This window comes from Ursus maritimus, unplaced genomic scaffold, assembly GCF_017311325.1.
Source record: "Ursus maritimus isolate PB19 unplaced genomic scaffold, ASM1731132v1 scaffold_7, whole genome shotgun sequence".
In the NCBI taxonomy this organism is placed as follows: domain Eukaryota; kingdom Metazoa; phylum Chordata; class Mammalia; order Carnivora; family Ursidae; genus Ursus; species Ursus maritimus.
Genome location: NW_024426885.1, coordinates 38839464 through 38866783, shown reverse-complemented (window position 1 = coordinate 38866783; position 27320 = coordinate 38839464). Strand labels below are relative to the sequence as shown.

At 36.1% G+C, this 27320-nt stretch overlaps 1 protein-coding gene across 2 annotated transcripts in view; it reads left to right on the top strand.

Annotated features, from left to right (window-relative positions):
• Positions 1-27320, top strand: part of ZFAND4 (zinc finger AN1-type containing 4) — a 78729-nt gene that overhangs the window by 36776 nt on the left and 14633 nt on the right. The window contains exons 3-6 of one of the 2 annotated variants that reach the window (XM_008696182.2): positions 4856-4931; positions 7044-7111; positions 10871-11057; positions 20469-20616. In XM_008696182.2, the coding sequence (XP_008694404.1) occupies positions 4856-4931; positions 7044-7111; positions 10871-11057; positions 20469-20616 (479 nt within the window). The remainder of the gene's footprint in view (positions 1-4855; positions 4932-7043; positions 7112-10870; positions 11058-20468; positions 20617-27320) is intronic. The other variant, XM_008696184.2, reaches the window with a different exon arrangement.

Sequence of the window (27320 nt, the reverse complement as noted above, 5' to 3'; positions counted from 1 at the left end):
GTGTTCATCACTTGCTCTGCACCCCCCATTGGTCCCTGACCACTGAATTACTAAAAGACAATCTTCCTCTTTTTTTTTTTTTTTTGCCTCTCACAGAAGGTCCTTCAAATCGTGTCCTTCAAAGTCCCTTCCTTGTAGTCAGGGCTGTGATATACTGGGTCCTTTTTGTCGACTTTTCAGTCTTAGAATGGTTTCTTCTTCCTCATGCTAGTTTCATATTCAGTTTATATACTGTCACTAGTTTCCATCTCTGACTTCTCTGAAAGTTTTCTGTCAGACCTTAAGGGATAGGAGCATGATACTTTGCTCATTAGGATTGTGTGATTGCCCCCTTTTATTCCCATTTACTTTGAAGTTTGGACATTTTCTCTCTTCAAGAGAGGAAGGTGAAGGGCATGGTTTCTGTATAGATTCATTACCTTTCATTTGTTCGTATTGTTTTGGGAGGAAATGTTGGGAGATGGGAGCTAGATTGTCTTTAATTATCTATAAGTTTTCTTGATTCTGGTTTAGTTCCTAAATGCAGATATGACTATGCTCTCAAGCACATAGTATCTGCATGCAAATTCTTTAAAAAATGACTGAAGAAATATGTTTGACTTACTGTTAGGGTTAGATGAGGTCATGAGGGTACCCTGTGTTGGGATTAGTGCCCTTACTAAGAAGAGACATCGAGAGCTCCCTTTCTTTCTGTGCACACTCACAAAGAAGCACATAGGAAGCCAAAAAAAAAAAAAAAAAAAAAAAGTGGAATGAAACCTACTTTGCCAGAAACTTGATCTTGAACTTTCTTGAACTTTCCAGCCTCCATAGCTATGAGAAGTAAAATTCTGTTGTTTAAGCCTCCCAGTTCATGGTATTTTGTTAGAGCGGTCCAAGCAGATTAATACATACACACACACACAGGGGCGCCTGGGTGGCTCGGTCGGTGGAGCATCCAACTCTTGATCTCAGGTCTTGGTCTCAGGGTTGTGAGTTCAAGCCCTGCGCTGGGCATAGAGCCTACTTAAAAAAAATACACACATATTTGCAAATGAACTCACACTCATATATCACTATCACAGGTTCATGTATAATAGTGAAAAATTGGATGGGTGAATATATCTCTTATTAGGGGACTGGGTAAATAAGTTATGACAGAAACATATTGGAGTACCATCCAGTCACTAAACACAATGTATATTTTATTTACTGATGTGAAAAATGTACATATTATGTTAAGTGAAAAAAGAAGTTTATAATACAACTCACAAAATTTGTTCCCATTCCTATTTAAAAAAGTTTTAAAAGGAAATATACCCAAAATGTTAAGAATAGATTCGACTGGGTTTAGGATTATATGTAGTTTTTATTTTCTTTTATATATTTCTGTGTTGTCTACTTTTCACAGATGACTATTATTTTTATAATAAAGTTATATTTTAATTTGTAAGATATTTTAGAACACTAAATAGAAAATTTTTATATATGTAATCTGTTTTTTTTGGAAGACATGTTTGTTTTATAGGAATTAATTTTTCTGGATTTAGTTGTACAAGAAATGAGTTGAGGTTTAAAGGCAAAGGGTCATCCTTAAATAGGGTTGCCAGGTTTTTATTTGCTAAATCTGGCAATGCTGTCTTAAAGCCAAGTTGGTTAGCTCTGTATATTTGAGATTTTAAAAGTGTGTATGGTAGAAAGAACCCTAGTGTTTTTTAATGTGCAAGAGAGGACGCTGAGGTTCACAGAGGTTGATAATCTCTGCAGTCATTCAGCAACTCAAGTAGCCATCAGGACCACAGCTCAGTCTTGGATGCTTCTTTCACTCTGTCTTGCCTGCCTGCTATCCTTATATTTTTTTAGCCTGCTAAATGATGGCTCAGTTCATTTAAAGTGTTTACAGGAGTTATGTGTGTCTAAGCAGTGTTACGACTGTGTCTTCAATCTAGTTTAAAGTTTCCATTAGTGGAAACCGGGGATGTACTGTATGGTGACTAACATAATATAATAAAAAATCATTGAAAAAAAGGAATCATAAATAAATAAAACAAAATTGAAAATAGAAGAAAAAAATAAAGTTTCCATTAGAAAGTAATACTCTATGATGTTGGTTGAACGTAAACAGTAGTACCTGTCCAAATTGCTTTACGTAATTATGCTGAGGAAATCCCATGATTCTGATTGAAGAGTTGATCCAGGCACATTTCCAACTTGTTAAAAACATAAAATACTTTTGGTGTGAAATAATTTCTAGTTTAAAAGCCTTTTCCTTACCTGGTGTTCTTTTTTAGCTGGAAGCAAAATGAAGTAAACTGTTTCATTTGAGAGATATATTTATATCCACCCTCTGAACCCCCATGGGCTGTATTTCATGATGATCTTTTGGAACATTTAGTGAACGTTTAGTAGATATCCAGGTCTTCTAATAGGCAGTACTATTGAACCATCACCAGACAGCTACTTTTGCTTTTATGAAGGCTGATTTTCTGGAAGCTGATTAGCATAAAGGTTAAGAGTGCAGTTTCTGGAGTTGGCCTGCGGAGGCTTCAGATCTCAAATCCACCTACTCTGTGTGTCAATCTCTCAGTATTCAGTTTTATTTATTCATTTTTTTTTTTTAAAGAGGGGAGGGAAGAGGGGCAGAGGCAGACAGAGAGAATCTCAAGTAGATTCCATGGTCAGCATGGAGCCAGATACAGGGCTTGATCTCACAACCCTGAGAGCATGACCTGAGCTGAAATTGAGAGTTGGACACTTAATCCGATGAGCGACCCAGGCGCCCCTCAGTACTTCAGTTTTATAACCTGTGACGTGAACATAATATTGATGCCCACTTCACATGATTGTGGTTGCAGTTAAATTGTGGTAATAGAAGTCAAGCACTTTTACAGTGCTTGGCTTATAATAATGAATACTAGCATACATACCACTGTTGTTATTTTTATTTTTAAAAGATTTTATTTATTTATTAGAGAGAGAGAAAGAGAGGGCACAAACAGCAGGAGGAGCAGCGGGAGAGGGTCAAGCAGACTCCATGCTGAGCACAAAGCTGGATGCAGGGCTCGATCTCAAAACCCTGAGATCATGTCCTGAGCCAAAATCAATAGGCAGATGCTTAACCAGCTGAGCCATCCGGGGGCCCCGCCACTGTTATTATTCTAGTGAAGTTTTAGTATCATAAGAAAAAGTAATTTAAGAAGGCAGTATATGAGATATTAAAAAAAGATTTTCATCAATATCAGTATCAATGAAATGTTCTATTGAGTAGATAATACTCATTCTCTGACTAGTATAGTCCAAATATTCTGGGAATTCTAATGTGTACTGTGAAAAAAACAAAGAAAAAAAAAGGTTAATTATGCTAGAGAATGGAATCTTCCTTAATACTTTTTTAACACCACAGAAATGCAAATAAACTGTCTTGTACAAGACTATAATTTTCAGCATTGAAAATTATCCACAACATAATTTTTTTTCAAATATTGAATTATTCTGTAATTAGTGTTCAGACTCTACAAAAGAACATGTTAATATATAATCACATACAAATACTGAAGTGGAAGGAATTTTCTAGTACATCAATGTTAAATTGGAAATTATATTTTCTGCCCCTTTTCAAGATTAATGACTTCCATTCAGAAGAGTTATGAAAGATGCCGTGTTAATCATTAAATAATGTTACTCTGGCTGGGGCGCCTGGGTGGCACAGCGGTTAAGCGTCTGCCTTCGGCTCAGGGCATGATCCTGGCGTTATGGGATCGAGCCCCACATCAGGCTCTTCCGCTATGAGCCTGCTTCTTCCTCTCCCACTCCCCCTGCTTGTGTTCCCTCTCTCTCTGGCTATCTCTATGTCTGTCGAATAAATAAATAAAATATTTTAAAAAAACAAAAAAAAAATAATGTTACTCTGGGAACACATTTTAGGAATACACCCCCCCCCCAAAAGGACAGTAAACTAAATTAGATGGTCTATTTTTTTTTAAGATTTTATTTATTTATTTGATGGAGAGAGAGCAGCGAGAGAGGGAACACAAGCAGGGGGAGTGGGAGAGGAAGAAGCAGGCTCCCAGCGGAGGAGCCTGATGCGGGGCTCGATCCCAGGACCCTGGGATCATGCTCTGAGCCGAAGGCAGATGCTTAACGACTGAGCTACCCAGGTGCCCCAAATGTTCTGTATTTTTAAACTTAGATATAATTGACATACTAGTTTTGGATGTACAACATAATGATTCAATATTTGTATTTATTGAGAGGTGATCACCATAATGAGTCTTGTTAACTCATGTTATCACCATACATAGTTACAAAATTTTTTTCTTGTGATGAAAACTTTTAAGATCTAGTCTCATAGCACCTTTCAGGTATATAATAGTATTAACTATAGTCCCCATGTTCTACTTTATTTTATATATTTTATGACCTAATTATTTTATAGCTGAGAGTTTTGTACATTTTAACCACCTTCACCCATTTTACCCCCCACCCCTGCTCACAATATACTTTTAACAAACTGCATATAACTGAATGAAGACTGTACTTTGTAGCATTGAGAAAAGTCTTCTAGGCCTTAAATCTTAAATTCCTCAGGGCTGATTTCATGATATTTGTCTTTTAAAGGGCTCCCTAATGTTATACTTTGCTTCAAGAATAGAGAGTTACTAAAACACTGTTCTAAAGTAAGTGGATTGGATTCCATTTACTTTTAACCATAGCTTTTACCTATGATTCTGTCAATTTTAGCTAAGCACCTAACATTGAATTTAGAAGCGTGTTGAATTTATTATTAGTAGTAGTTCTTTAATAAAAGAGCTTTGTATCATACTCTTTTGAAGACTCTTTTGAATTTGTAACCATATTTTTATAACCTTCCCCTAAGGTATTCCCATCTGTCAGCAGCACTTAATTTGGAATAACATGGAACTTGAAGATGATTATTGCTTGAATGATTACAAGTGAGTGTAATTACATATTAGCTGTTTTATAGATGCTTAGTATTACAACTCCATATATCAGGTTTTTTCTTCTGAATCCTTGAATCATGTCTCTTCTTTTTTTTTTTAAAGATTTATTTATTCGTTTATTAGAGACAGCCAGCGAGAGAGGGAACACAAGCAGGGGGAGTGGGAGAGGAAGAAGCAGGCTCCCAGTGGAGGAGCCCGATGTGGGGCTCGATCCCGGAACGCCAGGATCACGCCCCGAGCCGAAGGCAGACGCCCAATGACTGCGCCACCCAGGCGCCCCTCATGTCTCTTCTGAATAGTTGTGACCCCTTGACTTAATTGTAAATCCTGAACCTTAAGATATGTTGGCTCAGTACTCCAAACTGCCAGATCCTTATCCTTTGGTTCTTTGTTTTATTCATTATTCACACCAAGTTATGTATCCCCTGCCTTTTTAGATCCCCCTCTTTTGACCTTGCCTGTGCTCTTTTTTTTTTAAATATTGACCCATTCCCACTTGGTTACTTTCCTTTTCTTTTCATTTTTACAAGAATATTGGGTAAGAATAAAAATCCTAGAAAAGAGCACAGGCAGCAGTTTCTCTGACATCAGCTGTAGCAACAGTTTTCTAAGGCATGTCTCCTGAGGCAAGGGAAATAAAGGCAAAAATAAACTGTTGGGACTACATCAAGATAAAAAGCTTCTGCACAGCGAAGGAAATAATCAATGAAACTAAAAGCAACTTACTGAATGGGAGAGTTTGCATATGACATATCCGATAAAGGGTTAGTATGCAAAATATATAAAAAAACTTACACAGTTCAACACCCCAAAACCGAATGATCCAATTAAAGAACAGGTATTTCTCCAAAGAAGACATCTAGATGGTCAACAGACATATGGAAAGATGCTCAGTATCACTCAGCATCAGGGAAGTGCACATCAAAACTACAGTGAGATGTCACCTCACACCTTTTAGAATGGCTCAAATTAACAACACAAGAAACAGTGGGTGTTGGGGATACGTGCACCCCTGTGTTTATAGTGGCATTATCTGCAATAGCCAAATTATGGAAGCACCCGAAGTGTCCATTGGTAGATGAAAGGGTAAAGAAGATGTGGTGTATATATACAATGGAGTATTTTTCTACCATAAAAAGAATGAAATCTTGCCCTTTGCAATGACATGGGTGGAGCTAGAGAGTAAAATGCTAAGTGAAATAAGTCAGAGAAATATAAATACTGTATGATTTCACTCCTATGTGGAATTTAAAAACAAAAAATATTAGCAAAGGAAAAAAAAGAGACAAACCAAGAAATAGACTCTTAACTATAGGGAACAAATTGGTGGTTACCAGAGAAGAGCTGGGTGGGGGGATGGGTAAAATAGGTGAAGGGGGTTAAAAGGACACGTCTCATGATGAGCACTGAGTAATGCATTGAATTGTTGAATCGTTATATTGTACATCTGAAACTAATATAACACTATCAACTATACTGGAATTAAAATTAAAAACTAAACAATAAAAAAGTAAAAAGTAAATAAAATACACTTGATAAAGATGAAAAAAGAGTATTGGGTAAGAGAGTTTTGCTCTTCACCAAGTCTTTCATTTTTCGTCAAGCCCTCCTTCTATTAAGTGACACTGTGTGCACCAGTGATTGCAGACATACTATTTGACTTTCGTCTTTTTTCCGTACACTTCTTCACTCTTAAAAACAAAAGGGTCAGCGACAGTGTGAAATATCTGGAGAGCACTGGGATTTGGGAGATCGTGTAGATCTTGTAGCTGTGCTATTTTTCTATTTTCTATTTTATTAAATAGATCTGTTTTCTAACACTTTGCATCCTGGACAAACTTCTTTTCTTCTTAGGGCCTCTTTTTCTTTACATGTGAAATGAAGAGGCTAAACTGAGGTGTTGTATCATATTTAAAGCTTATGAGAACTTATTCATTTTTTCATTATTTATACAAGTAATTAACATTTTATATTTATGCATTTTGCTGCATCTTTTTTATATGACAGAGGGTAAGTACTGTGCCTGATCAACTAGCACTTAATTATGTATATGTCTAACATGGAATGCACTTTGATAATGATGGTTTGTTTTTCTGTTAACAGCATATCAGAAGGTTGTACCTTGAAGCTGGTATTGGCTATGCGTGGTGGACCTATAAATACTAGAAGAGGTAGGCATTTGTTAATATCATGTACATTAAAGCAATTTGACAATAATAATTTTCAAGCCAGTTGGTATTTTTATCGTCTCAAGTTTTAATCAGGTTCTCTTTCTGCTATTATGTCTTTTAAGAACATTTGTTTTTCTAAGCATTGTTCTTTAAAGTGTAAATGTGCAGAAGGAACTCATGTTTCAGAAAAATTTCCTGATTCCTGATTCAATCCAGGGATATTTAAAAATAAACCTCACCAGTAGAGGGAAAGGAAATGAGTAGCACTGTGTAAATATGTTGCTATCGTTGTGTTTAAGTTCATAACAGTTTGTTGCTTTTTTTACCCACTGAGTCTCCAACTCTGGATGTAATGATTGTTAGAGAAAATTCTAAAGTTGCCCATTAGCCTGGTTTGTGATGCATTTGGGTTTCAAAGATATTATTGAGGCCCTGTTGAATCCTTTTTCAGAATGTGGGCAGTCTCTGGAGGTCTTTCGTTCATTTAACAAATATATTTTATGTACCTACTAGATGTTCAATATAGTGTTCCATGGAAGAAAAGTTTCTGCTTACTGACAGTGTCCAGACTAAACACATAAAGATTTGATGTCATATCAGGCAGTTTTAAGTGTTATGGAGGAAATAGGGGAGTGTGACAGTGTCTGTGGAAGTAGGATACTAGGAGGATGATTGTGGAAGCGCCTTGGAAAAGGTGATATGAGCAGAGACTTGATTAAAAAGAGAGTTCTAAGCATGGGAAAAACTGGGAGTGTTCACATTGGTTCCTGATTCAGGTATGTCACATGAATCCCTACCAAGAAGAGGGATCCTTAGACTGCTCAGAGCAGTCCTGCTCTTTGGGCCTCATTTGGGAAAGGACTTCATATTTGTTTGATCCTTTACTAACCAGAAGACTAAGGTTAAGTATTGATTCTACTGCTGGTTTATTTCTTCCACAAGTCAAATTTTATCTCTGTGTTTCACAATTTTTGTTAGAAAATGGGGCTTATTATCTTTTTCCTAGCTACTTCAGGGGGATTTTGTGAGATATGTTACTTTAGTTGTTGAACCGTTCTGGATAGGTTAGAAAAAAACAAAGGTAGTAATGTTGGAGTTGGTTAACTAGCACTCCTAATATCAGAAATTCTATAAATTGGACTTATAAAATTGTCCTATGTGACATAAGGTGATTATGCTACCAAGTCTGAGGATAGTGTAAGAACCCTAAAGTGTTTAAGATTTTATTTATTTATTTGTCAGAGAGAGAGAGAGCGAGCACGAGCAGGGGGAGCGGCAGGCAGAGGGAGAGAGAGAAGCAGGCTCCCCACCCAGCAAGGAGCCCAATGTGGGACTCGATCCCAAGACCCTGGGATCATGACCTGAGCTGAAGGCAGGCACTTAACTGACTGAGCCACCCAGGATTCCCAAGAAACCTAAAGTGTTTACGGAGCCATTATGATGACATAGAATTATACAGTGTTTAATGACATGTTAATTCCACTGTTATAAAATTTTGAAACTTGGTTATTTGTGTATAGTATTGTCTTTAAACCAGGGTGTTTTATCGGAACATGTACTTTTCTTACGAGGACCAGAATTATTTTATGTTTATGAGGAGAAGTGTAAGTACGATAGATTTTTGAGTTAAAAATATATGGGTGGGAGTTGTTGTTGTTGTTGTTGTTGTTGTTTTACTTTTTGAGAAATGAAAATGAAAGTGCTATCCTTAGGTAGGTGAAGCTTTGTAATACTTTTTTTCCCTACAGCTTTCTATGCCTTGTTTGTAAATTGAAAAATCAGCAAGGAGAACTTGTCTTTTTTAATATTTTAATTATGTATTTAATAATTTTGCTTTTATTGAATCAGCTTCTTTAAAATTAAAAGCTTGCTGTTATCTCCATACGTCATTGAAAACTTTGTGAAGAATAAAAACTATACCCAGTTCTAGAACTTTTCCATGTTGTATTTGAAAAACCATATTTTTTGGCTATTTAGTCTTACTTGAAAATTGTGGTTTAGAAAATACCACTAGTTTAGTAATATTTAGCTTTTAAAATTGTTTTTGAATTAGTCATTTTCAAAACAACATAGAAAATCCTTTCTAAAACTAAATTTTATCTTAAGGTATATATACAGTGTGTTATACTGGATGAAATCAAAGTGGTTTTTCTTTTATGAAAAGGTGTGCATCCACCACATAGATGCATATACGTAGCCAGTCCCAGCTGATTTAGGTAAGGCTTTCACGTGGCTTTAGTAATGGCAGAAACATAGATTTTCTTTCTTTTTAAGGTAATGTGGAACATGTAGCATTGACTTAAAAATGGCAAGAACTTGTTTTAAACATGTCTTTTAATATTTGCACATTTTGTGCCTGTGAAAAGAGTTGGTCAAAACATCCAAATATTTTTATAAAGTAAGCTAAATCTTATCATATTTCTAGTTTTTCTGTTTTAGTCGTGGTGGTCTTGGATTAGGATTTGGAACATCTTTAATGTTTTTGCCTTGCTACTTTCACAGTTTAATATTTCTTATTGCTATAACTTTTTTGAAGGTTAGCACAGCACTGTGATTCTGTAAATAAATAAGCTGCTCGTATCAAAGTTAGGGAATTTGAGAAATTTTTGCCTCTTTTAGGAAAGGCAAATGTTTCTGCAGCTTGCCATGAGTTTTTGGGAGTGAACTTTTTTTCCTGTAATCATTACTTAAGTCTGGGCTCAGAGTCTTGTAGAACATTGACCCTGTGAGCCAGCGATCTCTTGAGGCCCTTTCCCCCCACAGGAGCAGAATCTGTGGGTGCCGTGGACAAGAGCAGGTTGTAATGATGGCTGCAGTATCAAGCCTGAGGACAACTCCAGGCCAGAAGAGCCTATAATAGTGGGGGGCTCTGTTCCGTCCTTGGGCTCTGACTGCACGCATGGGTACATACCAGGACAGTTGAAGTCCAGGGAGGATGCTTTCAAGAAACAACATGTTGACCATTACACACAAGTTTTAGTACACTCAGGGGCCCGCTTGTGTTCTGAATTGTTGTAAACTTTTTTTTTTTTTTTTAAGATTTTATTCATTTATTTGACAGAGGTAGAGACAGCCAGCGAGAGAGGGAACACAAGCAGGGGGAGTGGGAGAGGAAGAAGCAGGCTCATAGCAGAGGAGCCTGATGTGGGGCTCGAACCCAGAACGCTGGGATCACGCCCTGAGCCGAAGGCAGGCGCTTAACCACTGTGCCACCCAGGCGCCCCTGTTGTAAACTTTTAATTACCTAACTTCATGTCAAGAAACAGCTCTAAGAAGAACATAAGACCAGAATCAAAGAAGAATCTAAAACCAGAAAGAAAAAGAGAGATTCACTTGCTTCTAATTTCCAACGTATGTCTCCCAATTATGTGTCTTTTTTTAAATCTAAAGTAAGTGGAATTTATATTGCTTTTAAATTATTGATGTAACCAATATTGGAAAGTATAGGAAGCAGACGTGTGAAGTGAAAATAGTCATAGGTAATTATGTCACAGAATGAGCAAACACACAGACTCAGGAAAATACTGATGTATTTAGTTAAGCCCTGTCTTTGTATGTAATGACATAATAATGCATTTCATTTCTTTCCTGTTAGTATAACATAGGGAATGCTGTATTAATTGTAAAAGACCAGAAACTTATTTAAAGACTGTCGTGTGTATGTTGTTCTAATTCAGCATAGTGTATCCTGCTGCTGTACCAACATGCATAAAACTTGATATAAATTGAAAGCTTGTTTATCAATTTTTCCATTTGTAGTTCCTATGGAAGACCCACTTAGGGAGATGGCTGAGTACTTGGATTCCAGTCAAGATGAGGTCTGGGAGAAGACCTCCTGCAACAAACAAGTTACATTTTTGGTATACCGAGAAGGAGATCAATTGAATTTCTTTCGTGTAGTAGATAGGGGAGATGGCACTTTAACACCATTATCTGAAACTTTAAGGTAAATAGGTTTTCATTTGTATGTCTCACTTAGAAAAGGAGAACACTGTATGATATACTCCATAAACCTTAATGTTTACTTTTTGTTGTCAAAATAATCTTATATTCACAAGACCGACTAAATTTCATGCATTCTCCCCACTCCCTGCCCCAGCTATATAATTCTGAAATTGTTCTTCATATGATTGGTATTTAGTGAGTAATTTATAAAACTGAAATTTCTTTATGGAGTAGGAATTTTATATTTATTTATTTTAATTATATTTTATTAATAATAAAGGTAATGTATTTATTAATATATTTATTTATTAAATTATATATTTATTATGATTTAGTTCTGTCCTTTATGAAACTCTAAGATGCTGACTTGATTCTAGAGTGTTGTCATAATAGTGTGTTATTGTACAACGTTGGCATTATAGGGTTGAACCTAGATTTGCTAGGTTTTTTTTCAAAATTTAACTCTACTGCTTAAAGGCACATAAAGCTCTTTACTTCTCTGGTCTTGTTTTCCTGCTCTGTAAAAGGAAGAGGAGTTGTTAAATTGATTCTAAACTCAGAAGGAAACATCTTTTAAAGGTACTAGCTAGGCAATAGAACAATTAAAAAATAAGACAAGTCATCTGTAAGTTTCTTTGTACTCTGTCTTACTTTGATTCTTTCGCTTTAAGCCACCAAACACTTAATGAACTTTGTAGCCAGGCTGTACACTAGTACTGGCTTACAAAGATGAATGTCCCTCCCTTTGTGGAACGTGCAATCTGCTCTAACCAGTATCTATAATATATTCTTGCCAATTGTTATAAAAAGATATCAACATCTCTGGAAAACCAGATAAGAAGGCTTTCATTTTGCCTGAAAGGTGGGGAGTTAGGGACAAACTCTGAGAAGAAGTGACCTTAAAAGGGGAGTAGGAGTTTTCCAAGCAGACCAAGGAAGGAAAGGTATTACCGGTAACTAAATTTAATCAGATTAGTTGTGGGGTTTTTTTGGGTTGAATAGTGTAAGTTCTTTATATATTTTGGATACTAACCCCTCATTGGTTATATCATTTGCAAATATTTTCTCCCATTCAGTAGTTTGCCTTTTCATTTTGTCATAGATTTCCTTTGCTGTACAAAAGCTTTTTATTTTAGTATAGTCCCAATAATTTATTTTTGCTTTTGTTTCCCTTGCCAGAGGAAACATATTTAGAAACATTTTGCTAAGGGTGACGCCAAAGAAACTACTGCCTGTGTTTTCTTCTATGAATATTTTATGGTTTCGGGCCTCACATTTAGGTCTTTAACTCCTTTTGAGTCTATTTTTGTGTATAGTATAAGAAAGTGGTCTAGTTTCTTTTCTTTTTTTTTTTTTGCATGTAGTTGTCCCATTTTCCTAGCATCATTTATTGAAGAGACTGTCTTTTCCCCCATTGTATATTTTTGTCTCCTTTGTTGTAGATTACTTGACCATATAAGCATGGGTTTATTTCTGGGCTCTCTATTCTGTTCCATTGATCTATGTGTCTATTTCAGTGTCGGTACCATACTGTTTTGATTAATATAGCTTTATAGTGTATCTTGAAATCTGAGACTGTGATACCTCCACGTTTCTTCTTCTTTCTCTAGATTGCTTTGGCTATATGGGGGTCCTTTGGTGGTACGAGCGCCTAAATACAATCCTACAATATATAAAACTAGTAGAAAAAAAATTGTAGAAAAAATAACTCGTAGTCTGGAAAATAGTTTCTGTGGCTCAGGAGTCTGGTCACAGTTTAGCTGGGTGCTCTGCTCTGGGTCTCCCAAAACTGCAGTCGAGGTGTTGGCAAAGATGTGCTCTTATATGAGAGCTTGATAGAATCTACTTCCAAGCTCATTCATGTTGTTGGTGTAATTCATTTCCTGGCAGTTGTATGACTGAGGGCCCTGGGTTTTTTTCTGGCTTTTGCCTAAAGGCTGCCTTCAGCTCCCTTTTGATTAACTCAGAATCAACTGATTTGGGGTCTAAATTACATCTGAAAAATAGCTTTTGCCATATTGTGTTGACTAGAAACAAGTCCTAGGTCATTTTTACAGTCAAGTGTTGGGGAGTATACATGATAAGAGCACCAGGCATTGGGAATCATGGTAATTCCTTTGGATTCTGCCCACCACAAGTTATGTAGAAAAAGGATTAGACTCATTCTTTGAGAGCTGACTGTGACAAATGGGTGTTGACTATTGACTCTGACTTGTTAGGATCTGGTTACTACAAAGTGTAGTAGTAACTATATAGTAACCACAACCACGTAGGCCAGATGTAGCGAAGAGAGAGTAATGAGGGCTGCAGCCTTAATCCAGGGCCTCTTACTTAGACCATGAATAGAATTTTTCATACCAGTCTCCCCATATGCTGGCTCACTGTTGTTTTGGTTTCCTTCCTTCGAACATCCTCTTCTGGTTCCCTTTTCCTAAAGGAGAAAATCTAAGCTCCTTAGCTTTGCATGTAAGGTCCTTTATAACCTGTCATCATCCATTTTTCAGCTCTCCTTCATTATGCCGTGTTTTCGTACATCTTTTACCCTTTGCTTGAAATGTCATTTTCTCCTTTTACCTCAGTTTGTCCTCAGCCAGCTTCTATAGCCCAAATGTTGCTGAGGATTTCAATTAAAATTGTATTGTTCCTCTCAAGATACATTTTTTTTTTAACTTTTCTCTTCCTTTCTTTTCACCCACCAGAATTGCACAAGGGATAGGGGTGGGTGAGAAAGAAGAGTAGAAAACCTTTTCTGGCCATACCTTGAATGACATTTATCTTGACTCTTGTAGGACAGGCTTTCTTACTCTATAATAGGAGGCAGCAAAATTTTTTTGTAAACGCCAATTAGTAACTATTTTAGGATTTTCAGGCCAAGAAATAAAATCAAGGATCCTGGGTAGGTACTTACATAACAAGAGAGAAGAATTTCCACAGAATTTTTACTGACAAAATTCAAAATGCAATAATAATAATTGAGGGGCATCTGGGTGGCTCAGTTGGTTAAGTGACCAACTCTTGATTTGGGCTCAAGTCATGATCTCAGAATTTTGAGATCGAGCCCTGTGTTGGGCTCCAGGCTGCTTACGATTCTCTCTCTTCTTCTCCCTCTGCCCCTTCCTCCACCTTGTGTGTACATGCACGGGTGCAGGTTCACACGCACTCTCTTAAAAAAATTAAAAAGTAATAATTGAGTACTTGTGTGTGTGTGTGTATAATTTGGATCCATGAAAGAGAACTGAATGCTTTTTTGGGGGGTAATATTTTACATAATTGAGGTTGCAAGCTAGTGTTGCCTATCACGTTTGCACAATCAGTTGCAAAAGTTCATCTGTTAATATGGATTTGTAATGAGATTTTATGTATTTTATCTTTGAAAAATTTTTTTCACATAGACGTTGCCAAGTACTGATACCAGTCCATAAGCATATGATTTTAATTGAGCATATTCATTGCTTGGAAGGCATTTATAGAATTCTGTTACAGTGTCTTCTTGCTGTTTGCCTTTAGCATGGCATTACACTGCATATTAATCACATCAGGATATGTGGAGCTCCTCAATTGCGCATTTAAATAGATTTTGAAATACAGAAATTGCCTTTAACTTGCAACGAGGTATTAAAACACTGCTGGGAATTTAGAAAATATGCCCCCTGTAAATTTGTGTGGGAATGTTCTTGCTTTTTTAAAAACTTTTGAAAGCATGCTGTTACATGTGATTCAAAGTAATATTGAATGTTCAAAGTAATAATCAGAATGACATTACTGCAGTGTAAGTTTCTTATAGGATCACTGTTTTGCCTTATAATTTTAGGTGGAATTCAGTAAGAAACATTAAGTCCACAGCAAAAACTAATTTTCAAAGGCATTCAGGTAAAGGTGATTCTTCTTGTTCAGAAAAATTCCATGTTAGCCCTGAACTTAAAAGAATCCTGATAAAACTATTATAGTCAAGACATTGAACTGATGGCTAAGTCCATGAACCAAAAAAGTTTGCTGTTGACACTGCTGGTTCAAGAATATATAATAGATTCAGATATTTACCCCTGAATACCTGCTGATGAATAATACAGCGAGTAACCATAGCCTTTTTTTAAAATTATGTTCAGTTAGCCACTGTATAGTACATCTTTAGTTTTTGATGTAGTGTTCAATAATTAGTTACGTATAACACCCAGCGCTCATCACAACCATAGCCTTTTAACACCTTAAGTTTTCATTAGCTTTGTAAATTTGTCCAGCTGTTTTTTTTTCTGTTCCACACATATTTTTACTCCATCACTTGTAGGAGATTTCCCTTGATTGTACTGAATTAGTGTCTTAGCAACTCATTTGAAAATCTTCTTACCTGTAGTTGTTTCATGCAGACCGTTCATAAGGGCTTCATTCTTCAGTAACTTCAAAAGTTGGTATTGATGCCCTGATAAACAAAAACAGCCGAAGTGTACCAATGACTTATGTCGACTCATCATAAGGCAAGGAACAGAACTCCAAATCATTGCCTTGTTGTTTGACTATTATTGTTGCTTCCATTGTTATTTATTTATTTATTCATTTATTTAATTTTTAATTTTTTATTATGTTAGTCACCATACAGTACATCATTAGTTTTTGATGTAGTGTTCCATGATTCATTATTTGTGTATAATACCCAGTGCTCCATGCCATACGTGCCCTCCTTAATACCTGTCACTGGCCTACCCCAATCCCCCACCCCCCTCACCTCCTAAGCCCTCAGTTTGTTTCCCAGAGTCCATAGTCTCTCGTGGTTCATTCCCCCTTCTGTTTACCCCTCCTTCATTCTTCCTTTCCTTCTACTGATCTCCCTGCTATTTCTTATGTTCCATAAATGAGTGAAACCATATGATAATTGTCTTTCTCTGCTTGACTTATTTCACTTAGCATAATCTCCTCCAGTCCCGTCCATGTTGCTGCAAATGTTGTGAAATCGTTCTTTCTGATGGCTGAGTAATATTCCATTGTATACATGGACCACATCTTCTTAGTCCAGTCATCTGTTGAAGGGCATCTCATCTCCTTCCACAATTTAGCTATTGTGGACAATGCTGCTATGAACATTGGGGTGCATATGGCCCTTCTCTTCACTATGTCTGTATCTTTGGGGTAAATACCCAGTAGTGCAATAGCTGGATCATAGGGTAGTTCTATTTTTAACTTTTTGAGGAACCTCCACACTGTTTTCCAAAGTGGCTGCACCAACTTGCATTCCCAAGAACAGTGTAAGAGGGTTCCCCTTTCTCCACATCCTCTCCAACATTTCTTGTTTCTTGCCTTGTCAATTTTTGCCATTCTAACTGGCGTAAGGTGATATCTCAGTGTGGTTTTGATTTGAATTTCCTTGATGGCTAATGATTTTGAACATTTTTTCATGTGTCTATTAGCCATTTGTATGTCTTCATTGGAAAAATGTCTGTTAATATCTTCTGCCCATTTTTTGATTCGATTGTTTGTTTCTCGTGTATTGAGTTTGAGAAGTTCTTTATAGATCCATTGTTATCAATTCTTCAAGAAATTGTTCTTGCCAAGGGGTAGTCTTTATTTAAACAAATTTATTTTCTCTGGACACATTTCTTCAGTTGCCGTGATCAAGCACAGTTTAATTAATTCACTGTTGGCCAACAGATTTTCTTGCTAGCTAGTAAATTAGCCACTTGGAAACTTATTTTGGTTGCAGTCTCATTTTCACTTTTTCTTTTTGTGAAGAAATTCTACTTTGATGAGATATTCCATGTAAAATGTTTGCAGTTTTTCTGACACTTTCCTGCAAGTTGGCAATAGTATGATGAGTTCTTAGTCTGGTAGTATCCAAATAAGTTGTTTTTCTTTAGCATAGCCATAGGGTCACTGCATAATGAACACAGTGCTTTGCCATGTAATTGACAGTAAAATAATTCACTCTCTACTGTGCCTTAAAACTGCGGCGTTTGTCTTGTTGTTGTTCTATTTTATTTTATTTTTTAAAAGATTTTATTTATTGATTCATGAGAGATGGGGGGGTGGCAAAGGGAGAAGCAGGCTCCCCTTTGAGCAAAGAGCCTGATGTGGGGCTCGCTCCCAGGGCCCTGGGATCATTACCTGAGCCAAAGGCAGATGCTCAACCAACTGAGCCATCCAGGCGTTCCTCCCCCCCCTTTTTTTAAACTGCAGCATTCAAGGTCCACTCTTCTTGTTTTGACATGTTGGGAGTGTGTGTGTGTCAACGTCGTGGTACGACGATACACATGGCACTCAAATCCTGTTGAATTATGATTGTGCCCCTGTGCTTTGTAGTGTGCCAAGCCACAGGGCAAAGCAGTGAGAGAGCTGCATACAGTTCTAATGTGGCTACTCAGCTCTTCCATTGTAGTGTAAAAGCAGCCATCTGTAATATGTGATCAAGTGAGTGTGGCAGTGTTTCAATTAAGCTTTTTATTTATGGACACAAATGTGAATTTGATATAGTTTAACATTATGAACTATTATTGTTTTGATTTTTTCAGCTATTTAAAAGTCTCAAAACTGTTCTTGTGGACCACACACAAATAAGTGGTAGACTGAACTTGGCCTGTGGTCATAGTTTACCAACTCCTACTCTGGGGAGGATACAGGGAGAATGGGTGCTAATTTAACTCGTTCTGATACAAAATCTAGTATCAGTCATTTTTAGCCTTAAATCTTTATAGTTAATCATGCCACCTTACTGCTTTTTAAAGTGGGAAGAAATAAAAGGAGGCAACGCAAGACAGTTGTAGTTAAATGGTAACTTGTCTATGAAAGTCATGTGAGTACTTGGCTTCTGGATGAACAGTAGTCATGTTGGAATAAATATTCATTTGCCCATCTTTTTGTTCTGTAATTACATTATTAGATTAAAAGATTTAGGAAAAGTTAAATACAGCATTCAAGAAAATATCTAGAAACTTAAGAAAATATTTAGAATACTTAAATACAAAAAAAGATATTTATGGATTAAGTTTATAAATTACTATGTTATTCTAGTCTAGTTACATTTTTCCATTTTGAAAAAAATTGATTGGTTTTTAACTGATCTCCTAAATCTGTTTTATGAGAGAAAACATGGTAATGTTCTTTGAAAAAAATTAAGTGAACTTAAAAGTGTGTTTTTATCCTCAAAAATGCATCCATCGAAATAGTTATCATGATTGTACTTTTAAAAATACACATATATACATACACGTGTGCACGCAAGCACATGCACACAGACACGCTGTTTTCCAGTGTGAAAACATTAAAGGACCAATTTTTTTTTTTTTAAAGATTTTATTTATTTATTTATTCGACAGAGATAGAGTCAGCCAGCGAGAGAGGGAACACAAGCAGGGGGAGTGGGAGAGGAAGAAGCAGGCTCCTAGCGGAGGAGCCCGATGTGGGGCTCGATCCTGGAACGCCGGGATCATGCCCTGAGCCGAAGGCAGACGCTTAACCGCTGTGCCACCCAGGCGCCCCCTAAAGGACCAATTTTTTATGACAGGAAAGTTGAGTCAGAAACCTCTTTCGGTATTCAGCTAGGGGTATTTAAAGTTAAAATAACCATAGGATGTATGAGAGAAGTACTTAAAATACTGCAAGATGACCAAGGATAGAATATACTTGACTCATTCCTTTCAACTTCAAGGGTGAACTGGCAAAAATCTCCACTCATCCCTCCTTTTCAGGTATAGTTAACTTCAAGACGAGCCGTCACATACTGTAAGTTCTGTCACTTATTTGGGTTCATAAGCATGATGCAGTAAAGTCTGTTGTTTGGTGCCTGAGGGAGCAACAGGAAATTGTTTAAAGAATAGATTTTGGAAGCCCGGGATTTGAATCTTCAGTCCACCATTTACAGGTTTAGAAAAACCTCTCTTAGCTGCAGTTTCTTCATTTATAAAATGAGATACAATATCACCTTATATCATTTTTGTGAGGAGTAGAAATAGCATGTAAAAAGGATCTGGCAGGGTAGCATTCAGTAAACGATAGCAGTATTAATTTAGTGTATTCCCGTTGTGTCAGTTTTCATACTGTGGTAGGCATCTGCAGTAGATAGAAGTGATGGTCACAAGTCAAACACTAGGGACTAAATTGCTTATGGAGACATATTCCCGCTATCAGTCCTTCTGATGCCCATACCTGCTGTGCATATAGTCAGTATATGATTTCAGAATGTCATTTCCGCCATGTAAAGTTTTAAGAATGGGCCTATCCATTATCTACTTTGCCTTTGTGTGGTGGTAGTATGTGCTTCAGAAGTGTTGCGGAATATGCCCTTATTGTTTAAGGCTATTCTAGATTGTTTCCATTTCTTATAACCATATAGAACAGGAAATTTTGTTAATACTTTAGCAGAGATACATACTTTAGTTTTTCTATAAGTAAATCAGATATGGTGACCAATACTTAGTCTGTTCTATTTAAACTCTTAGTCTTGCTATAAATATGCTGAACTTGTGTTTTTCCCAAACCTTTACTATTGCAATTTTACTATTATGAAAAAGCTGAGTGAAATTTCACTATTGTTTATGTTCAGTTCAACAAACATTTATTGGCTATGTGCCAAGCACTGTGCCAGGTGCTGAGACTAAGATGATGAATAAGGCTTAATATCTGCTTTCACCTTGCTTACCTATGGGGAAGTGAGAAGGAAAGATAGACATATAAGTATAAATATGAGGACAGTGTGATAAGTGCCATTATATTATGCAGTCAAAGAGAGGGGTTCCAAATAATAATTATGTTAAGGTATGAATAAATGTCATGGTGACCAATCAGTAATTCAGATGTTTTACATGTATAATATAATTTGTGTCATGACTTAACTGGGGTTTCTTTTTTTCATTTTAAAATACATGCTGTTCTAGGTGGTTACATTTCCAAACACTGAAAAAAATCCCGTTATTCTTATTTTTTCATTGTTCTTTAAGAATAGATAATGTTCTGTTAACACCTGTGTGAGTTCTTTTTTAGTGAAAATCCTCTCAAGATGAATAAAAATCTGGACTTCTGTGTCAATTTCTTTTCATTATGGTTAAATGGAATTCTGATCAGCCTGTGGTCTAGGTTTCACAATTATCAGCCTTGGTTGATGAGACGAACTCAGTGCATTTTTGTGAAGATGGACTTTGCTTCTGTGGAAGTGAGGTAGTAGGTGCCATAAGACCCTCACCTGGGGTATACTGACTTCAGGAAAGCTCAGCTGTGCTAGATTGTCAGTGATGCTAGGTCATGGTATTTATCCATTTTTATTTTTTTCTTGTAAGAAATATATTTTTTGAAATACATTTGCCTTGAATTTACATCGACAAGATTTATTCTTTTATCATTAGCAGCATCTGTATAGTTTCTGTTGCACATATTTTTAGTCATTGAGCAGGTATCCGAAATATCTCAGTAGTAATTATTGCTTTCTTTGCAGTGGTGGTTCTGTGTATAATTTGTATACGGATGAAGATGAAGAAATTGAGCCTTCCCCTTCTGGGCAACAGATAATTGAAAATTCAATAACTATGAATAAGATGAAGCTGCTGAAGGCTAAGATGGAGAACATGAATCTCAGTAAAAAGGTGAAGCTGTTGGCATTTGGCCAGGCTCTTCTCTAGTTTGTCCCTGCAGGGCTTACAGCACTGAGGTTTGTTGGTAATTGTGAAAACAAATTATTTATAAAATATTGTTCATTTCAAGTTTCTGGCCTCAGTTATTTATTGAGATGTTAAAAGTGATGAATTGTTTTTTTTTTTTTAGGCCACCAATGCATCTGTGATATACTGCACTTAAAATAATTCATTGTTTTTAAAAAATTTCATAGCCCTAGTGCTAAGAAGGATAATAAAAAAATAGTCTAATCTTAATCTTGCAATAATTACTTTTTGAAATGCTCTGTTAATATTTGCTTATTATAGATATCTCCTCTATTTGGGCTTTGGTAAGGAGTATACCTGTGTTTAGCTTTACTAGATATTGTCAGTTTTCCAAAGGGATTCCAAAGTAATTGAACCAAGTTACATTCTGTCCAGTAGTGAATGAGAGAGGGCTTTCACATAGTCTTAACCAGCATTTGGTATGATCCTTCTTTTTTATTTTCGTCATTTCTGGTTGATGTGTAGTGGTCTGACATTGTAGTTTGAATTTGTATTCCTCTCACTGATGAGGTTGAGCACCTTTCCCATGTTTATTGGGTATTTGGATATCCCTTTTTATAAAATGCATGTTCAGATCTCTTGGACATTTTTCTATTCAGTGGTATGTTTTTTGCTTATTGTTTTTTTTTTATCTTTATATATTCTGGATATAAATCCTTTATCACACACATACACACACACCACTACTCTGTTACTTTGCTTTTCACTCTATTAATAGCTAATCCCTTTTTCTTTCTTGAAGTATAATATATACATATAATAAGGTTCAGAGATCCTTAATATACAGCTTCATGAATTTTTACACTTATATACACTCATGTAGGTACAACCCAGATTAAAATAGGACCAGGTTTCCTTATAACCTTTCCCTACTCCCAGAAATAACTACTGTTCTTACACTTGTCACCATAAATTAGTTTTACCAGTCGTTGAACTTTGTGTAAATAAATATCCCCTTTCTTTTGTTTGTTTTTTTTGGTCTGGTTTCTTTTGCCCAACATCATACTTTTGTAAATCATCCATGTTGTGGGTATCAGTTCATTCTTTTTTACTGCTATGTACTATTCCATTGTATGACTATTCTTCAGTTTGTTTCTCTCCTTTTGATAGGTTGGGTTGTTTGAAGTGTTTGGCTTTCATCAGCGAAGATGCTTTCAATATTCTTATACATGTTTTTGGTGGACATATGCACTCTTTTCTTTGGGGCATAAGCCTAGGAATGGACTTGTCATAGGGTAGGTTTACGTGTAGCTTTAGTCACTATGCCAAACAGTTTTGCAAAAGCTCTGTAATTGTTCCTTTCTCGTTTAGATTTACAATCCATCTAAAAAAAGCTTTTTTAAAAAATGTAATGTGAAGTAGGGTAAAGATAATTTCTTCAAAGTGGAGAACAATTGACCTAGCTCTATTGAAAAAATCTCTTTCCCCACAGTCCAAATGTTTATGCATCTAATAACAGAACTTCAAAATACACAAAGCAAAAGCTACAAAGAGAAATCGACAAATCCAGTTATTTTAGAAGAATTCTACACTCACACTCTCAAAAAATTGATAGAAAAGCTAGTGAATCATAGAGGATGTAAGAAGACTTGAATAACACTATCAACCTACTTGTTCTAATTGACGTTTACAGAATGTTCCACTTGAAAACAGCAGATATACATTCTTGTTAAGTGCAATTAGAATATTTACTAAGATAAACCATATTGTGTGCTATCAAACAAGTCCCAGTAAATTTGAAAAGATTCAAATCATACAAAAAAGCTCTCTTATCATAATGGAATAAAGTTAGGAATCAATAACAGATATCTGGAAAGTCTAATATGTCGGAAATAGCACACTTCTAAGTAATCGATGGGTTAAAGAAATCCAAAGAGAAATTAAAAATCATTTTGCATGGAACAAAAATATTCTGATAATGTGAATTACTTTTTTTTTTTAAAGATTTTATTTATTTATTCGACAGAGATAGAGACAGCCAGCGAGAGAGGGAACACAAGCAAGGGGAGTGGGAGAGGAAGAAGCAGGCTCATAGCGGAGGAGCCTGATGTGGGGCTTGATCCCAGAATGCTGGGATCACGCCCTGAGCCGAAGGCAGACGCTTAACCACTGTGCCACCCAGGCGCCCCTACTTTTTTTTAATATGAAATAATTCTTACATTCTTAGAATGAACCACTCTTGGTTGTGATGAATTTTCCTTTTTATATCTTTATATTTCATTTGTCAATATTGTATTTAGGACTTTTGTTTATCAGAGAAATTGGTCTGTAATTTTTTTCTAACATACAGCAAAATTGAAAGAATTTTACAGTGAGCACCCGTTTACCACCTAGATTATATAATTAACATTTTTTATAAAATTGTTTTTAGGGATGCCTGGGTGGCTCAGTCAATTAAGCATCTGCCTTCAGCTCAGGTCATGATGCCAGGGTCCTGGGATCAAGTCCCGCATCAGGCTCCTTACTCAGCGGGGAGCCTGCTTCTCCCTCTGCCTGCCACTCCTTTTGCTCATGCTCTCTTTCTCTGGCAAATAAATAAAGTCTTTTTAAAAAAAGTTTAAAAATTGTTTTTAGTTGTGGTAAAATATACATAAAATTTACTATCAATCATTTTTAAGTTTACATGTTGTTCAGTAGTGTTAAGTACATTCATACTATTGCACAATCAATCTTCAGAACTTTTTCATCATGCAAACTGAAACTCTGTACTCATTAAACAATTCCCAATTTCCTGCTCCCCCTTGCAGTCCCTGGCAACCACAATTCTGCTCTCTGTTTCTATAAATTTGACTCTCTAGATACCTTGTATAAAGTGGAATCATACAGGTTTTTTTGGTTTTGTTTTGTGAATGACTTATTTCATTAGCAATGTCCTCATAGTTCATCCATGTTGTAGCATATGTCACAATTTCCATATTTTTTTTAAGATTTTATTTATTTATTTGACAGAGACAGCCAGCGAGAGAGGGGACACAAGCAGGGGGAGTGGGAGAGGAAGAAGCAGGCTCCCAGCAGAGGAGCCTGATGCAGGGCTCGATCCCAGAACGCTGGGATCACGCCCTGAGCCAAAGGCAGATGCTTAACGACTGAGCCACCCAGGCACCCCAATTTCCATATTTTTAAGGTTAAGTAATATTCCATTATTTCCCTGTGTATCTGTCAGTGGAGACTTGTGTTGCTTCCACCTTTTGGCTGTTGTGAAGAATGCTGCTATCAACATAGGTATATAAATATCTCTTTGAGAGCAATCTTTTGAATATATGCCCAGAATATCAAGATCATATGGTAATTCTATTGTTAATTTTTTGAGGAATTGCCATATTGTTTTCTACAGCAGTTGTGTGTACCATCTTACAATCTACTGGTGGTACAGAGAGTTTCCAATTTTTCCATATCCTCACCAACACTTGCTATTTTGTTATTTTTTAAAGAGTAGTCATCCTAATTGGTGTGAGGTGATATCTCATTGCAGGTTTGATTTGCATTTTTTAAAGATTAATGATGTTGAGCATCTTTTCATGTGCTCGTTGACCATTTGTATATCTTCTTTGGAGAAATGTCTATTCAAGTCTTTCGCCCATTTTTGAATTAGGTTGTTTTTGTTGTTGAGGTTTAAGAGTTCTTTAGAAATATATTCTGGATATTAAATTCTTAGGAGGTGTATGATTGCAAATATTTTCTCCTATAGGTTGCCTTTTTACTCTGATGGTAGTATCCTTTGATACACCAAAGTTTCAAATTAAGGTGTAGTCCAGTTTATCTATTTTTACTTTTGTTGTCCATACTTTTTTGGTTTCAGATCCAAAAAAATCATTGCCAAATCCAATGTCATAAAGCCTTTCCTTCTGTTTTCTTTTAAAAGTTTTATAATTTTAGGTCTTAAATTTAGATCTTTGGTACATTTTAGGTTAATTTTTGTATGTGGTATAAGGTAAGACAACAACTTCATTCTTTTGTATGTGGATATCTGATTTTCCCTGTTGTGTTTGTTGAAGAAACTGTCCTTTCCCCCTTTGTTGAATGTCATTTGACCATTTTTGTGAGGGTTTATTTCTGGGCTGTCTACTCTGTTCCATTGGTCGATATGTCTGTCTTTATGCCAGTACCACACCTTTATTTTTTTTATTGAAATATAATTGACATACAATATCCTATTAATTTTAGGTGTACATCATAGTGATTCAGTGTTTTTATATATTATGAAATGATCCCCAGAATAAGTATACTTACCATCTATCACCACACAAAGTTATTACAATATTATTAACTGTATTTCCTATGCTGTATATTACATCACCATGACTTAGTTCTTTTATGACTGGAAGTTTATACCTCTTAATCCTCTTCACCTGTTTTGTCCCGCCCCAACCCCTCCCCATCCTGGTAACCAGCAGTTTGTTTCCTGTATCTATGAGTTTGTCTCTATTTGTTTTTGGTTTTTTTTGTTAGATTCCACATATATGTGAAATCATGTGGTATTTGTCTCTCTGTGTCTGACTTATTCCACTTAGCATAATACCTTCAAGGTCTATACATGTTGTCATAAATGGCAAGATTTTATTCTTTTTTTTTTTTTTTTTTTGGCTAATACTACCAGGAGGTCAGTACCCAGAAGTAGAATTTTGATATATTGTATGGTAGTTCTATTTTTAATTCTTTTTAAAGATTTATTTATTTGCTTGAGGGAGAGCATGAGTGGAGGGAGGGGCAGGGGGAGAGGGAGAGAGAATCCTCAAGCAACCCCCCTGCTGAGTGTAGAACCCAATGGGGGGCTTGATTCCAGGACCCCAAGATCATGACCTGAGCCAAAATCAAGAGTGAGACACTAAGGTGACTGAGTCACCCTGGCTCCCCTATTTTTAATTTTTTGAGGAACCTCCATACTGTTTTCCAGAATGGCTATACCAGCAGACCCACCAAATGTATGAGGGTTCCTTTTTCTCTATATCCTTGCTAATACTTGTTATTTTAATTTTTCTGGTAATAGCCAATTTGACAGATGTGAAGTGATATGTCACTGTAGTTTGGATTTGCATTTCCCCAATGATTAGTGTTATTGAGGATCTTCTCATGTACCTGTTGGCCTTCTGTATGTCTTCTTTGGAAAAGTGTCTGTTCAGGTCCTCTGCCCATGTTTTAAGCTGGTTGGTTAGTTGGTTGTTCAATATTAAGTTGTGTAAGTTCTTAACATATTTTGGATATTAACCCCTTATTGGAGATATGATTTGTAAATATCTTTCCCCATTCAGTAGGTTGCCTTTTTGTTTTGTTGGTGATTTCCTTCACTGTGCAAAAGTTTTTTAGTTTGATATAATCCCATTTGTTTATTTTAGCTTTTGTTGCCCTTGCCTAAGGAGACTGATCCCCCAAAATATTACTAAGATCATTGTAAAAGAGCTTATTGCCTGTGTTTTCTTCTAGGAGTTTTATAGTTTCAAGTCTTACATTCAAGTCTTTAATCCATTTTTAATTAATTTATTTATTTTTAAAGATTTTATTTACTTGGGGCACCTGGGTGGCTCAGTCGTTAAGCGTCTGCCTCCAGCTCAGGGCGTGACCCTAGAGTCCTGGAATCAAGTCCCATATTGGGCTCCTCCGCTGGGAGCCTGCCTCTTCCTCTCCCACTCCCCTGCTTGTGTTCCCTCTCTTGCTGGCTGTCTTTCTGTCAAATAAATAAATAAAATCTTAAAAAAAAAAGATTTTATTTACTTATTTGTGTGAGAAAGAGCACAAGCAGGGGGAGCAGCAGGCAGAGGGAGAAACAGTCTCCTCGCCCAGTAAGGAGCCCGATGTGGGACTCGATCCCAGGACCCTGGGATCATGACCTGAGCCAAAGGCAGACGCTTACCGGCTGAGCCACCCAGGCGTCCCCATTTTAAATTTATTTTTGTATTTGGTGTAAGGTACTGGTTTAGTTTCATTCTTTTGAGTACCACATACTTTTGATTACTGTTGCTTTGTAATAAGTTTGAAATCAGGAAGTGAGAAACCTACAGTTTGGTTCTTTGTTAAGATCGTTTTGGCTATTTGGAGTTCCCTGAGGTTCCATATGAGTTTTAGGATGGATGATTCTGTTTTTGAAAAAAATGTAATTTGGATTTTGATAGAGGTTACATTAAATCTTTATATTACTTTTTACTCATAGCTTATTTAGAAGTGGCCTCCTTAGTTTCCAAACATGTGGAATATTCATACCTTTTTGTTATTGATTTGTAGTTTAATTTCACTGTGGTCAGAGAACATACTCTTAATGATTTCAAGCCTTTGAAATTAGTTAAGGTTTGATTTGTGAGGAAGTATATTGGTAAATGCCACTTGTGCACTTGAAAAGACTATGTAATGAGTCACTATATGTAATATTCTATATGTATTAATTAGATCGTTTATTGTGTTGTTCAGATCTTCTGTATCCTTATTTTTTTGTATGGGGTCTGTTTTCTGTCCATTTTTGAAAGAGGTTTATTTAAAAAGTCTCCCTATTTTGTTATAGATTTGTGTTTTTCCTTTTAGATGTTTATTTTTATTTTACATATTTTGAAACTGTCATTTGCTCTAATACAAATTTGTGTGATATCTGAGGAATTGTAGTATCTGTCTTGTAGTTTAACATTTATATTGTTATAAAATGT